The sequence below is a fragment of the Schistocerca americana genome, chromosome 8 (genome assembly GCF_021461395.2).
Source record: "Schistocerca americana isolate TAMUIC-IGC-003095 chromosome 8, iqSchAmer2.1, whole genome shotgun sequence".
Taxonomy (NCBI): Eukaryota; Metazoa; Arthropoda; class Insecta; order Orthoptera; family Acrididae; genus Schistocerca; species Schistocerca americana.
In genome coordinates this window covers 519,999,249-520,016,519 of record NC_060126.1, presented here as the reverse complement: position 1 = coordinate 520,016,519, position 17,271 = coordinate 519,999,249, and the positions used below count along the sequence as shown (strand labels likewise).

At 37.5% G+C, this 17,271-nt stretch overlaps 1 protein-coding gene across 1 annotated transcript in view; it reads right to left on the bottom strand.

Annotated features, from left to right (window-relative positions):
• LOC124544676 (protein argonaute-2-like) overlaps positions 1–10,678 on the bottom strand; it is a 314,130-nt gene extending 303,452 nt beyond the window's left edge. Inside the window, exon 1 of the mRNA XM_047123299.1 lies at positions 10,631–10,678. Within this exon, the coding sequence (XP_046979255.1) occupies positions 10,631–10,646 (16 nt within the window). The 5' untranslated portion in view covers positions 10,647–10,678. The remainder of the gene's footprint in view (positions 1–10,630) is intronic.
• Between the last annotated feature and the right edge of the window lie 6,593 nt (positions 10,679–17,271).

Sequence of the window (17,271 nt, the reverse complement as noted above, 5' to 3'; positions counted from 1 at the left end):
TGTTCGCTATCTACATTTATGAACAATTCTAGCCAATCCTGAAAATTCATAATATCATCAATTGGCATTTGGTGCAGAATATGAATGATTTCCTGCTCAGCTGTCATTTTCAGATCTTCTATGCAGTCTGGCTAGTTAACATATATTCAGGACTTGACAGGTCCCCATAAAAAGAATTTAAATAAGCTTAGAGCAGCGAAGGGAGGACACCAGTGGAGGAGACTTGTCAGATCTGGAGATAATGAGGACCGGAAACTAATTTTGTAAGGCAGTCACTGTATTATGAACTGTGCACATAGGTGCACCATCTTGCTGAAACTGTACACTGTCCAGCTGGGATGTCACGAGTACTGGGAAGCAGGAGACTTGAAGAATCATAGTGAAAGACTTGCAGCATGAGAGCACACTCTATGTATTTGGGAGTAAGTGCTTTGTTGACAGAGCCAGGTGGCTTCTTATTCATTACATAGCCAGCTATGTTGAAATTTTCAACCCGTCCACAATAGGTTGCAGTCCAGAATAGGTTGGTGGGTGAGAATATTAAATGGCTGCAATGTCAAACTGTGTCCACGTCAAAAACTCACTGTTTATGAAAAATCACCAGAGAGAGACATGTAGTGGTTCCGCCTGCTTTATTTTCTTCATTTGTTGTCCTCGGTGTCAACGTACTGTGTTGATACACTGGCTGAAAAATGGGGTTTGTAATTTGGACACTGACAATAGTAAATAATGTAGCCAACAGGTACACATTTGTGTTTCACCGTAGTTTAATTTCATTCTTCACAATCCCCATATACATATTTAATACGGCCAGTGAACAATTGTTTAACTCTTCATAAGCCTCATCAATAGTTTGCAGGCATACCTCCACATACTGCTACAATAGTTTACTGTTGAACTTCTAGGAGCAGTAAAACCTAACCACAAAGTTCACAGTTCCTGAAGAATAATCAGGTACATGTGGAGCAGACACTGTCATTGTTTTTACAAACAGCCTAACTGTTTAACACTTATTCCACGGTTAAGCTGAAGCATTGTTGTCGTTCTAATAAACACAAGTCTCTCATCTGAAACTCAGCCATGGCCTGACTATTTTGTGACCAAAAATCGGGCCTTATATATCCTCACAATAATAGGTACTGAAATTACACATTGTTCAAAAGTTACATTTACAGAAATTACAATTAAAATTTAACTCATTAAATTAACTGAATAAATCGAAAAATTGTGTTTTTTTAATAGTTTCTTCTACTGCAAGAGTCAGGCAGAATTATTTGTTTAAATTATGAAATTAACATACATTGTTACACAAACAATACTTTTGACAAAATTGTTAATTACTTTGGAATTAATTAAGGGCTGGCTTTGCTAATATGTTTTTGAGTAGAGCTAAATACATACTTTAAGATTACTAGTATTTTGTTTTCCAAATGTTTATAATTAGTATAGAATTTATATGTGTTTATATGCCAACAACAGAATTTAAGTTATGAAAAAATTACTGATTCCACCCTATAATGTAAGTATTAACTAAGAATAGTCAAAATAATTAAAAAATCAATTACATACATAAAACTAAGCACAAAATTAGATCTGGCATTACATTCTTTAAAACTGAGGGCCAACCTTTTCCTTTTATGAAAATGCAGATTATATTCACGTATGTTAATGGTAATTAGTTAAAATCGAAAAAACAAATTTAAGGAGGCAGATGGCAAAACAAGAGAGGAAGAAAAAATATCCCAGCTTGTTTCGTCACAGACTGTACGGTGCTTCACATTCGATGACATTGCAGCAACTAAACTTCTGCCTTTAATGGACAAATCAAGGCACCCTCCATTCTCTGAAGTCAATCGCTCAGCTGTACTACCCAATTCAAAAATATGACAGACCCTGCATAATGAACTGAAATTATAATTGGGAAGTATTCTTCCTCCCAAAATGAATGCAGCACAGAAGTTCTGAATCCATTATCAGACATTCCTCACACATCTAGTGATTGTGTAAGGTCAGTCATAAACTGCAAAATCACAGAGAATGCACACGTACAGGTGTATGCAGTGGTATACATCCCCCACCCCCACTGCCAATCAACCATGGCTCTTGCTGCAGATGGGAAGTAGAGCGGGGTTGTGTTGTGTGCTTCAATGACACATCTCAGCTACTGTAGGTGCAAAGACAACAGAGAGGTAGCTGCCGAGAGGCCAGACTCAGGTGTGGTGACTGAAGAGGAGCAGGAGGCCTTTCTGTAGTTGCATTCCTGACTGATCTGGCATTGTTACATTACCCAACAATGTTATGTTGGAAAGGTGGCACAGCTGAAAGCAAGAAGCTACAGATGTTATATTTCCAGAGTACATGAAACTCTACTGTAAGTTTAATGGTGATGACGTCTTCCTCAGAAAAATATTCCAGAGATAAAATATTCTCCTATTCTGTTCTGCAGATGTGGGCTACTCAGGAGGAAGTTATCATCAGAAAAACAAATCATGTGCTCTATGGGTAGGAGTGTACAGAAAGGTAGACAATTAAAGATATGTGATCTTGATATATTGAAATAATTGTTTAAATACGTTACAGTTCTTGAAAAAAGGGATGCATAGATTGTAGTTTCATTTATGAAAAATTAGCGAAGTGCAGTGGCAGGAAGAACAGGATGTCTGGTCAGGTACCAACACAAAATCAAATAATGATAATGCAGGAGTAGATGTAATAATGAATAAGAAAATAGGAACCCATGTGAATTAGAATGAACAGCATTGGAAATAGATTATCATACCCAAGATAGGCATCAAGCCAAATCCCATCATGGTAGATCAAGCTCCACAGATGAAAGAGATTGAAAAATGTATGATGAGATAAAAGAAATCATTCAGTGTGATAAACTCTGCCCCAACATGCCTCAGAAGGCCCGATTGTACCGACTGACCATTGTGTGATCCTCAGCCAGTAGGCATCACTGGATGCAGATATGGAAGAGCACGTGGTCAGCACACTGCTCTACCAGCAGTTGTCAGTTCTCGTGACTGGAGACACTACTTCTTAAGTAGCTCCTCAATTAGCATTACTATGGCTGAGTGCACACCAACTACCAACAGCACACGGCAGATTCAACAACTACGCTTGGCAGATAAGAACGGTCACCCTTCCAAACAAAGTGCTAGCCAAGCCAGTGCTTAAATTCAGAGATCTGACTGAAATCCCCGTTAAAATTGTGGAAAGGTATTTGGCATTCAGTAAGATAAAGGAGTGCAAAATGTAATTGTGATGCAGGGATGGAATTCAGTGGTATGGACAGGGAGAGAAGGAAGAATACACTGATCATCATAAAAATAGCTGCACCCAAGAGAACCCAATCAATCCACTGCAAACATTAAGTTCCCAGCTAGTCAAGTTCAAAAGGGGCCACATTGTGGGACTGCGGGAGAGTTGGTGGTCCTATCATCGTAATGTGCACCACACTGGTTACACAGAAACCAACATTGCCCATTGCTGGTGGCAGGGATCATTCAAGTAGGCTGCCCTGACTGTCATGACACCTGGCACTCTCAGTCCCTCAGTATCATACCCTACATGCACGATATTTGGCAACATCAGATATGAGGACCTGCAGACTGGCAGTGGGTTATTTTTAGTGATGAGTACTGCTTCTGCCTCAGAAGCAACGACCATTGGGTCCATGTCTGGAGGCCTAGTAGAGAGCAAAAAGCGGTTTGTGGTCTCCCATCATGCATCCTGCCAGTCTGATGTGAAGGTGTGGGGAGCAATATCCTATGGTGCTCATGTGTTCCTCAAGGGCTCCATGACCGCTGAACGAGATCCTGCAACTGGTGACTCTGCCATTTGTGAACGCCGATGCCCATCGCCTATTTCAACAGGACTACACTAATCCTCACACCACTGCCACCTTCCAAGCACGCCTTGCAACTGTGGATACTCTGCCATGGCCAGCCACATCGCCTGATCTCTCACCTATAGAGAATGTGTGGGATGCCATGGAGTGCATTTTAAAAAGAACAATTTTACTCCAAAAACAGGTGATTCTTTAAAAGTATGCGAACAAATTTTCTTTGTAAAAGTTGTACCTCTTTCTTTAATTAATGCTATAAATCAAACACTGCTCTCATGAAAAAAGGGAATGTTCAAGATATTAAAACATTCAAAAATAAAAATTAACTGATGAAGTGACCACTGCATCTACCAAAGTATAAAATAAGAAATGAATTTTAATTACATACAATTTTTCTGTGACTTATGTCATAATAAAAGGCTCTCAAAAGCCAAACACACAACAAAACTAAAATCACTAATAGTGATACCTACACAATCCAATATGAGATATCTGCTTATCCTGAATCCAGAACTGTTTACTATACCAAGCTGTCTTTTTCCTCCATATATAGTGAGAGAATGTGCTCACTAGGTAAAACCATAACTTTTTGAAAGGACAATTTAAACTGTGTTGTTACAATTGATTTTAAAATAGAGCATTGATTAGAAACTTACAGCAGATTAAGACTGTATGCCGGTCCAACGCTTGAACTCTTTGCCTGTGCTCTACCGACTGAGCTACCCAGGCATGACACACGATCTGTCCTCAAAGCTTTACTTCTGCCACATATCATCTCCTATCCACCAAACTTCATAGAAGCTCTCCTGCAAAACTTGCAAGACTAAAGCACTTGCCGCTAAAGGCACAGGTCCCCAGTCTGAGTCTCAGTTCGGCACACAGTTTTAATCTGCCAGGAAGTTTCACGTTACTTTGATAATTTGGTGTAAAAAGGCTGTTTTTAAATACATCATTAATACTTTTATAGTAAATATGTACACAAGATGCAAATCCGTCCATCATTTTTGTCCAAGCAATGTCCACTTCCTCAGATCGCAGAACATCACTTTTGTCAATTTACCATGTTCTCTGAATGTACACCAACAATCTAAAACTATATTTTAATGATATGCTGCTATTTTTGCTGATGTTGTCCATGTGGTTGCCCTCAACTAGTTTCCACACTGGACACAGTTAGCCTATGTTGGAAATAAATAATGCTCCTCTCAGGTCATCTGTATAGCAGCAAAGCCTGTTTTTCTGATTTGTCCATAATGTAATACAAATGAAAACCCGGCCGAATAATTTAGTTGGTCATATGATCCAGCACGGAAATGTCCATGATCCAAAGTCATGTATGCATTTCTATAAGTGTCTTTGGATGGCAACATTTACTGACCATCACTCACTATCCTACAGCCCTACATGGTGAGCAACTATCTAATGTTCTAATGTACCTTAACTTTCACATATATTGCTATTAGTCTGTCACTCAGAACCACAATGATCTCTCTCCTCCTCCCCCCACCCCCCCCCCCCCCACCCCTGCCAACCAAAGCCAGAGTGCTTTGATTCTAGCTCTGTCATGACAACTGATGCTGTTATTATAGATGGGGTCCATTTTATTGGAAAATTTCCACCTTCGATTTCTTTAAAGCACTGCAAACCCTGTCTTGTGGAAGCAGCAATCATGACATCTTCAGTGCACAGCAAGGTGCACTGTATGGTCAGCTTCAGACAATATGTAACGGTTTTTTTATCAAAATAATTGTTACAGTACCAAATCTTGGTACACCCTGTTACTATAAAGCTGTCAGTTAGGCCAAATTGACAGAACACTCAGGTTTTCACATCCATTGATTGCATTTTGACACTGCAGTGCATCATTATCATGGCAGAACTGCACTAAACCATTCAGGAAATAACATGGTCAAAGACCTTCACCAAATCTAGGAAGGCTATGTATTTGGTGTGGATTTTTCTTAGGTTATCCAGTAAGTTCACAGCTGTCAATATAGAATTAGCTGAATAACAGCATACTGGTAGGTAGGGAGCTGGAAGTGGTACGGGCATGTTGGGTCAGGTATCTTTCAAATGTATGAGCTGATACCCAAAATATCTGAGAATTTAATTGTACTGGTCAAATTAGTAACAGTGTGACATTCCGCCGCCAGATGTCTCGAGGAACATGTCTTAACTACTATAGCATCATCTTTGGTGCATGCAGTTGAGAGTTGTAGTGGTGCATGTGAGTATATGTTTCAGTGATTCTGCGAATTGTGAAATGTATATTGTGAAGGAACAATGGATTTGCATCAAATTCTGCTTCAAATTGAAGTAAACTGCAGCTGAAACCCACCACATGCTGACAGACACATTTGGTGAGAGTGCACTGAGTCAAGCAAGAACATTTACGTGGTTCAAGCATTTCAAGGAAGGCCAAGAATCAGTGGAAGATGACAAACATTCTGGTCAACCTTCAACATGCACAACAATGGAAATGATCATGAAAGTGTGTGACGTAATTCACGAAGAATGAAGGTAGACAATTCACAAGGTTTGTAACAGACCCAGGCTGTCATACAGTACATGTCAATGAATTCTAGCTGAACTCAACATGAAACAAATTGCAGCGAAGTATGACCCTTGCCTTCTCAGCACTGACCAATGAAATCTCAGGATTCAGTCTTGCACTGAGCTGCAACAAAAGAGTTCAAGAGTGTCCAAAATTCTTATCCAGAGTCATAACAGGTGATGAATCTCAATGGAAAATGCCATCTTCTCCCAGGGCCGAAAAAAGTTCAACAAGTTCACAGCAACATGAAGACAATGCCGGTCATTTTTTTTTTTCAACTTTCGGGGAGTAGTGCGTAAGGAGCCTGTTCCACCTGGTCAGACTGTCAACAGGCAGTTTTACTGAGAGATTTTGAGGCAACTGAGGGAAAATGTTCAGTGCAAACAGCCAGAGCTATGGAAAAAGAAAGACTGGTTGGTACACCATGAAAACGCACCCATTCGCACCGTGCTCAATGTGAAGGAATTCCTGGCCAAAAACAACATGACACTGGTCTCCCACTCTCCCTACTCATGAGACAAGGGTGATGTTTTGACTCAAAAGAAAACATCCAAATGGAATCACAATGGGCCCTGAATACTCTTCACCTTGCAGCCTTCCAGGAGTGCTTCCAAAAAGGGAAAAAACCCTGGAATCATTGCATATATTCCCGAGGTAACTACTCTGAAGGTGATGGAGAACATTAAGATGTAAGTAAGTTTTCTAATTTTACAATGAGATTTTCAGATATTTTGGGTAGCAACTCACAATTTTATGTAACAAAAAACAAACTGGACAGTAGTTGGATTTTGAACCATCAAATGGATACCAAGCAATGATGGAGTTGCTTCAAAAGTCTCAAAGTACATAATCTAGCCTTCAAGTCTTTCATGCTGTTCAGTACTATGGTTACTTCCACAACACTAATTTATGCAATTGGCCTGAAGTGATTACCGTATGTACTCAAATCTAAGCCGCACTTTTTTCCGGTTTTTGTAATCCAAAAAACTGCCTGCGGCTTAGAATCGAGTGCAAGGCAAGCGGAAGTTCTGAAAGATGTTGGTGCGTGCCGCCACAACTAACTTCTGCCGTCAAATATATGTAGCGCTACACAGGCATGCTTTGTAGGCACAAAGATAAATACTGGCACCAGATCCTCTGCGTCAGTAAATAAATTTAAAAAAAGGTGGGAGACGAGCTTTTTTCTCCACCCCGAGTTTCGACCACTGCACTTTCATACATTATCCAACGAAGTAAATACAAATTCCGTATTGTTCATCTTCGAATGTAGCAGCATTTCAATGTACTACGAACATCCGACTGGCATGACTGTTTGGGATGTTTGTCAATATGGCCAACTCTACTCGTCAATATGGCCAACTCTACGTTCTGAATTTTTTCCTACCTGTGAGAAGAGATGGTTGCTAATAGGAACTTTTATGAATTGTGAATCACATGCAGTATTCTCTTCACCATAAGAATAATACAAATATAAACATTTTGCCATGTATTGTTTCGTGTTTGCTGCTATCTCATTTAAATCCTGTCTGCCTAATAAAACTACGAAACTATAGTGAGACAACAGCAAACGCGGAAAAATACACATATAATGTCAAGTTTATATTCGTATTATTCTTATGCCTAATAGTGATACAGTCAGAAATGAAGCACAGCAATTGACTAGATTTTTAAATCTAAGATGATTAATTTCTGTGCAGAATGTAATGTACTAAAGAGGCGTCTGCAAAGATTTTCAAACGGAGAAAAATTTTCGCTAAACTCTCGTTCAGAACATCTTCTATCATACGCAGTTTATTATTTGGTTCTTGTTGATCATTATCAAAGATAACAGCAGTGTAAGTAACATTTTTTTTTTTTAATTGTAAGCGGCGGTAGCGCACACAAAAGCAAGCCATGCCGCAAGCAGCGACAGGCTGTAAACACGCACTATCAGAATGCGATAAACAATGCATGACACGGTACAGTAATGAATTTTCAGCTTAGAGTGACGTAAGCAGCTATAACAAAGAAAACGGCGCTTATCAGATCAAAGAAAAATAAGCAATCGATTCAAACCAGATGGAGCACGTGAAAAAGGAAGGGTACCCGTATAAATACGGACGGAGTGCTTGACGCATAGCAATGGCTACCTGGTAAAGCTTAACTGCTAAGCTAACGACTCGAACCAAACTATTGTAGCTGTATCGTCATTCATTCGACCTAAATTGTGTCTCATATTACAATGGACCAACTTTGTTTCGATTTGGAGATGCGGCCTAAAACTTTTCTCTCCCCTTGAAATTTGAGTCTCAAATTTCAGGTGCAGCTTAGATTCAGGAAATTTTTTTTTCCTTGATTTCGAGTCTAATTTTTCAGGTGCGGCTTAGATTCGAGTGCGGCTTAGATTCGAGTAAATACGGTATTCCATAAATAAGCAATTGTTTTGTATGAAATGTAATAATTGCAAATTTTCTTGCAACACGTTTTTATTTTATCATCATGTACTCTGTCATCAGGACAAAAATAGAATGGTTTGAGGTGATCAGTAGATAAGGTCAGATTTTAACAACTACAGAGGAATTTTTCTGCCTTCAGTGATCTAGATCATCACCACTAAGGCACTAGCTGCTTGAGTGGAGGATCAATTAGATTTTGTCACAGAAGTGATTTACAATCAAAATGAAAAAGATCATTACATAGAAAGTTAACATGAAAAACGTTTAAAGTACACTATGTATTTTTTTTCCATTTTGAATGTAAATCACTAATTCAAATTGTGAACGGCTGGACTAGTGACCCCGAATTCTTCTTCCCATTGACATATGGCAGTACTTTTGCTGCTCTGGTTTACCAGCTTGCTTCCCCCTTTGTGTAAGCTAGTTCATTCTCTGCATTCGCTGGTGTTATACCATATCCTGTACACGTACATCGCAGCACTCAGGGTCCCAGCACAAAGTGTCAGTGTCCTGGGGTTTCTTGCATATTTCTTTACCCAGGCAGTCATCAGTAGTATTGACTGGTGTCACTTTGCATTGACTTAGGTTTTACCACACCTTACTTGAGTGCTGATTTCTAAAATGTTATAGGGAACTTCTTTCCTGCTTTTATTGTGTGTACTACTGCATGTAAAAACTTAGTAGCTCTGGTCTCCTGTTCACTTTCAGTACAACACCTGATGATGGGCATATAAGAGCCCATAACAGAAAAGAACCTTACAACTGAAGCACTACTTTCAGCCTCTGCTTCAACAAATAGTTATTGGACTCACATCCACAATGAGCAAGTTTCAATCTCTGCCTGACTGCACAGAATTAAGTTTCCTGTGGCTTACTAAATTACTTGAAGTGAATGGTATGTTGATCTCTTTGAAAAGACGAGAAATGATATCTTGCTCCATCGCCTCTTCAATACAAATTTGTGCAATGTATCTAAAGGTATCACTGAAAGGACATGAAACTTTATTCATTGTTCTTTCAGACTTTATCATTCATCAGGAAATATATGCCTGGACCACAGTTATGTAGGACACAAGCAGGAAATGAATTGATTATCACACTTCAGTTTTAATATGCGAAATAAATTTACTTGCTGTAGTATAAGACGTGTGAGAAAATAATTTGTTGATAAAAGTAGCCTGCAGCATGTGGTCTTGTGTTTAGCATAATAACCTCTGTATCATGAAGTCCCAAGTTCGATTCCCAACCAAGTTGGAGATTTTTTCCCCTTGCGAACATACTGTTAGTGTTCTCCTCATCTTTTCATCTCATCATCATCGACATGCAAGTCATTAAAATGGTGTCACATGGAAAGATTTGCACCAAGTAGCGGAATAACACCAGATGGGGTCTCCCAGCCAATAATAGCACATGATCATTTCATTTATGAAAACATGCATTACTTACATGTCACACATCCAACAATGCATCCCCACAAAATAATAATATCTTCAACAATTCATTCATTCATCAATTCCTCTAGAAAACATCAAGAACATGAGCCTTTAATGTCTTGGACCCAGGCAAGATATACATGAACAAAAGAGAAGCAACATTTAGAAATTTAATATGTACACTGTGTTAACAGTGAACTACCACTATTCTGATTAACCCTAGTTGTGTTTATACTAGTAATAATTTTACATTGGCAGCATTATGTTTCAACATGTTCCTGTTCTTTTACCTTTCAATACTAAAAACAACTTAAAAGACTGTAACCACTATGAGCAATTTCTAGGTCATTGTACTTACTCTTTCCTTTTCCCATGATGGTTCAGCTGATTCTGTAGAACTGAATCTGAAACAACATGAAGATTGCTGCACATTCGTTTTTTCTACAGTACTTCAATGAATATATGGCTATGAGCTAAACACACAGAAATACTTCAGTGAGTATATGACTATGAGTTAACTCTACACACACACACACACACACACACACACACACACAGAAAGAGAGAGAGAAAGTATGGAACTGTGTAATCTACCTAAAAAGTCTTGTACGACATAGAAGATGTCAAGTAAAACCAATTTTAGTATTTTACAAAAACTGAAATTACTTTACAGTACACATATTTGTTTATCTATGACTTTAATTTTTTGTAACCACCATTAGTGGTACTAACCTCAACAATACCACCCATACAACAGTGCAGGGGATGAGATGTTGCTAATGTCATGCATCTTTAAACTTACAAAGTTCAAAGAACTAGTATTACAAGTAAGTGAAGAATCTACAGATATTATTCAGCCACTGTGTATCACTCCTGTAGATACCATAAAAACAAGATTAATTTGCCCAATTCTGTTCTGTATAAATATTACTCTTGGGGTAGTGTGAGACACGTACAAAAAAATTCTCTTTGTCAATGACAGTAACATCATAGTCACTGATAAAAGTCAGAACTCCTGTCAGAGAAAGCAAATGAAGCCCTCAAGGATGCCTCAACTGGGCAGTAGGTAATAAATTAACACTGAACATAAAGAGAATGAACAGCATGTACTTCAGTATAAAGAGGGGAAGCAACTCTTATCACTTTAAGCATACACGATAAATCTGTATAGAATAGAATAGAATAGAAGTTTATTGTCTCATAACATACAGTTTCAAGCCATTGACTTAAAAGTACAGGAGACTCATCAAAACACAAAAACTTGTTTACAATTTTCCTTATAATACCAGTAATATAATATAAAGTACTGAATAATTACTTAATTAAGCAACTAACAATTTTTCTTCAAAAGTAACAATCTTTTAAGATTAACAGTCCTAAGTACTTGCTCTCTCCTGCTCAAATTTTCAGGTAGTCATTTATGAATTCTTCTACTGAATAGTAACATTTCTGCACTAGCTTCTCGTATAAGGATTTTTTTCAATGTTTCTAAATTTATGCTGAGCAATTTTCTTCCTTTCACTTTGTTACATATTTTCATACCCATATAATGTAGAGTTTGAGCATAAAGTTTTAAACGGTGAGTGGGCAGCATAAAATTATTTTGATTTCTGGTGTTGTAATAATGTTGAAAATGATTTGCTACAAATAAATCAGAGTTACTGTGTACAAAGATAATCAGCTCATATATGTATAGCGAGGGAACACTTACTATTATCAGATTTTTTAGAAGTGGGTGACATGATTTCCTTCGCCGTACATTGCGCATATTTCTAATGGTGGTTTTCTGAAGTTTTAGTATTCGACACATATGGTTTGAGTAACCCCAAAATACAATTCGATACCGTACCTTATTACTGACTCAAAGTAGCTGTGATATACTACTTTTCTTATGCCCATACTGGAAGCATTCTGCAATATTCTCATTGCATATGCTAGGCTATTGAATTTATTTGCTAGGCACTGTATGTTTGACCCCCATGATAGATTTTTATATAGTTTCATTCCTATGAATTTCATACAGCTAGCTTCCTGCAAATCCTAGTTTCTGTGACTGAGCTGAATATCATTTAATTTTGGTTGTTTTGTTTTAAATTGCATTAACTGAGTCTTTTCCATGTATAATTTTAACCCATTTAAATCAAACCAGTTATCTAAGTTTCCTAAAGTATTTACTACAGTTTGTGAAATTTGATCTGTAATGTCACTTTCAATGATTGAAGATGTGTCATCCGCAAATAAAACTGAGTGAAACTCCATATTAAGTGGCAGATCATTTATGTAAAATAAAAATAAAATGGGACCTAAGATAGAACCTTGGGGTACTCCATGTGAAATGGTTTTCCATTTTGAAGTACAAGTTCCTCTCTCTGATGTTATAACCACTCTTTGCCTTCAGTTGGTTCAATAGGATTTAAACCATTCTAATACCGTGCCCCTAGTTCCATACTTCTCCAGTTTACAGAGTAGCAAGGAGTGATCCACACTATCAAAGGCCTTTGATAGGTCACAAAAAATACCTGTGAGATGCTGTGAGTTGTTTTCATCAACAAAATTATTTATAGCAGATACTGTGGTTTTGCCTTTTTGAAATCCATACTGATCTTTTGAGATTATTTTAAATTTCTGTATGAAATTTTGAATTTGTATGGTGACTACCCTCTCAAATATTTTTGACAGTGATGGAAGAAGAGAGACTGGACGATAGTTTCCCATGTGTTCTTTTGTGCCTTTTTTGAATAGTGGCTTAACTACTGTGTACTTCAGTGTGCATGGAAAATAACCTTCTTGAAGGAACTGCTTAACTATTGTAGTTAGTGGCTGTGCAATTATTTTAGAGACTGTTTTTAACACTTCTGTTGGTATTCCATCCCATCCTGCTGATGTTTTATTTTTACTGACAGTATCACATTTTCTATATCTTTTACAGTGGTTTTTGAAAATGTACCGAAAAATTCACTGTAAAGTTGCTCACTGCTGAAGAAATTTACCGTGTCTGGATACTCTGCTACACTGACATTGGGTTTGTTTACATTTATAAAGAATTCATTAAACAATTCAGAAATTTGAGCAGGATTTACAATATTTTTACCCTCTACCTTGATTTCAGAAATACCGTGGCCTCTACCTATTGCAACTGTTTCAGCTTTGATCACTGACCATAATGCCTTTGATTTGTTTTCACTATCCAATATAAATCTATTATTTGCCAGTTCTTTGGCTGCCTTTACAACTTTTTCAAAAATATTTTTGTAATCTTTTACATAGGTAACAAAATCAGGACTTTTGTTATGCTTTAGTTCCCTATGTAGCCATCTTTTTCTTGCACTCGTAATTTTTATTGCTTCAGTAATCCACTTTATTTTATTTCCTGCTTTTTTATGATGTTCAGTAAGGGGAAAAGTTTCATTAAAAATGTGCAGGAATTTTTCCAGGAAAGTATCAAAATTTTCAGAGCATGAAATACTGTGGTCTTAGTCCACTCCACCTTATTTACTCTATGTAGAATAATTTTATGAATATAATAGAGGGAAACATTCCACGTGGGAAAAATATAAAATTATGCTATATCTAAAAACAAAGATGATGTGACTTACCAAACGAAAGTGCTGGCAGGTCGATAGACACACAAACAAACACAAACATACACACAAAATTCAGGCTTTTGCAACCAACGGTTGCTTCATCAGGAAAGAGGGAAGGAGAGGGAAAGACGAAAGGATGTGGGTTTTAAGGGAGAGGGTAAGGAGTCATTCCAATCCCGGGAGCGGAAAGACTTACCTTAGGGGGAAATATCCATCCGCACATACACAGACACAAGCCTTGTGTCTGTGTATGTGCGGATGGATATGTGTGTGTTTGCGCGAGTGTATACCTGTCCTTTTTTCCCCCTAAGGTAAGTCTTTCTGCTCCCGGGATTGGAATTACTCCTTACCCTCCCCCTTAAAACCCACATCCTTTCGTCTTTCCCTCTCCTTCCCTCTTTCCTGATGAAGCAACCGTTGGTTGCGAAAGCTTGAATTTTGTGTGTATGTTTGTGTTTGTTTGTGTGTCTATCGACCTGCCAGCACTTTCATTTGGTAAGTCACATCATCTTTGTTTTTAGATATAGCATAATTTTATATTTTCTTTGCACACTGCAATTGGTGTAGGTTTTTTTCGAGCAAGATTCTATTGTTTTTGGAAACTCCATAAACAGACAGCAATGATCAGAAAGTCCTAAATCCACACAAAACTTATTTGCCTCATTGTAAGCGTAACTGGTTAAAATATTAATATGTCTGCTTGTGTCTGTATGTGTGGATGGATATGTGCGTGTGTGCGAGTGTATACCTGTCCTTTTTTCCCCCTAAGGTAAGTCTTTCCGCTCCCGGGATTGGAATGACTCCTTACCCTCTCCTTTAAAACCCACTTCCTTTCGTCTTCCCCTCTCCTTCCCTCTCTCCTGATGAGACAACAGTTTGTTGCGAAAGCTTGAATTTTGTGTGTATGTTTGTGTTTGTTTGTGTGTCTATCGACCTGCCAGCGCTTTTGTTCGGTAAGTCACCTCATCTTTGTTTTTATATATGGTTAAAATATTATCTATACATGTTGCAGACACTTCGTTTACTCAAGTGAAATCTGTGAAATTTGCGCTGAAACCCGCTGTTTGAATCATATTAATGAATTTTGTTGAGTTATTGGCTTCACTGGCTAGATCTATGTTGAAATCAGCTGTTATTATGACTCTTTTCTTGGTTTCTTTTTGATGTTTTTGCAATAGACACTGGAATTTTGACAAAAAACATTTCGTCATTTCTGCGCCTGGAATTCTGTACACAGATAAAATTACGATATTTTGCCCTAACTCCATGCAACAGCTTTCAAATATACATTCTTCATTATGGGAGTAGAAATCGAGTCTTGCTCTGTATTCCATTGATCTTTCCACTAGTATGCACTCTCCTCCTCAAATTAAATTATTTCTACAAAAGCTGCTGGCAACATAAAAATTATCAAGGCTATTTAAGATTTTGATACTATCCTTTGTAAGCCAGTGTTCATTCAAGTATACCATTTTGATATTTGGTATTTCTGACAAAATGATTTGCAAGTCGTTAAATTTGTTTCTCCGCCATTTGTGTAATTTAAACTTAACCCATTTATGTTCAAGTGCATTACGAAATTATTGTTACTTTTTTGAATGTTCTTAATGGCATCTAGTTTGAAACACTGTTTGTGTATTTTCGTTTCAACTTCGTTATTAATTTTTACACCCCCATCTCTGCATACTAGTTTCCTGTATTAAGTATGGTCTTACATATATCGCTATACATATTGCTGAATATTGCCGATCCTAGCCTGTTTAGATGCAGTCCATCTTGTCCTAGACATTTATCACTAATAAATTTATTCGAATCCACAAAAACTGCACCAAGTCTGTTGCACTGCTCTCTGATGCGATTGCTTATCAGGTCTATGTAGATTGTACAGCAAACACAAAGTTTTTAAGGATGAACATTGATTGTCAGCTGACATGAAATCAACATACAAAGAATGAATGAAATTTTCACTCTGCAGCAGAGTGTATGTTGATATGGATTACAACATTTAATTTCCAGTGTATTATTCTGTGGACAATTATACTTAAGAAGTGCCTCTTGATTCCACATTTAGAACAATTTACTTCTTCTACTATCAGTACATACATCTTGTACTATTTCTTAACTGTGGTGCTAGCCTTGCAAGTTTCACAGCAGCACTTCTGTGAAGTTTGGAGGGTAGGAAATGAGGTACTAGTGGAAGTAAAACTGCAAGGACAGGTCATGAGTCGTGGTTGGGTAGCTCAGTCAGCAAAGCCCTTCCATCGAAAGGCAATGGTCATGAGTTCCAGTTTGATAAAGCACACAGTTTTAATCTGTTGGGAAGTAACATACAAAGATATTCGCAAAAAGAACTTCAGCAGCATGTTAAGAGCTTAGGGTGTTAGCATCTGTTTGTAACAGCCAATGCTTGAGGTGATATACTATGTTAAACACAATTTATTCTTAATTATGCCATTCTTTTCTGGGGATGAAAGGCACAAAATATGGACACCATTTCTAAGCTGCAGGAAAGGGCCATAAGAATAGTCACTGCACCAAGTGAGTACATTTACCAATCTGCAGTGAACATAAAGGAAAATGTTACTAAATACTGCATTTACATTTCTATAGATAACCACGGCACAAGAGCCAGTTTGGAGTTACCCAGGAAAAACAAACTAAAAACAGCATTTTATATCAGAGGATAATACTATATAATAAATTACCAATGGAAATGAAAAATATTGCCAAAAAAATATCTATTTAAAAGGGCACTTAAAACATTCTTCAAAAGTAATGTGTATTACACAATTAAAGATTACTTAGTGGATTCAAAAGTTAATAGTACAATCTGATATTTGAAACCTACCCTGAAATTTTTGCATACAGGAAGAATACACTGAAAGAAATTCACTGTCTAAATTTTAGCTGCTAAAGTGCATTGCAAGTTTTTTTTTTCTTTTTTCTAAATATTGAAAACTGCCAAATTCATAGCTTTCCATGCTTCTGGAGAAGTGTACATGCTAGCCAAAGCTGTAACAGACAGCTTATGTGCAACATGGCAGGCACATGTCCTTGATTGATGGCACATCAGTAAATAGATAACACAGTGCAGCGTGATCGTAATTTGTAAAGCAAAATTTCAAATTCTGTTGATAGTTTATCTGACAACTGTTCACAGTCACCGCTTGCTCAAATTTACAACTTACATAATATCCATTACAATTTGCAGTTGTCTTTGCATTATCACAGTTAAGAATGGAGACGAAATTAATTTTCTTTGTGATACCTTTCTATATGCGTGCTAATAGCATCTGTCTTTGAACAGGTTCCAAAGTTTCACAGTAACGTGGAATCCAATTAATGTTTTCAACTTCGCAAAGATGAAATATGAAGAACATGGTATGCAGTCAAAAGCACCCACTTCTCATAATGA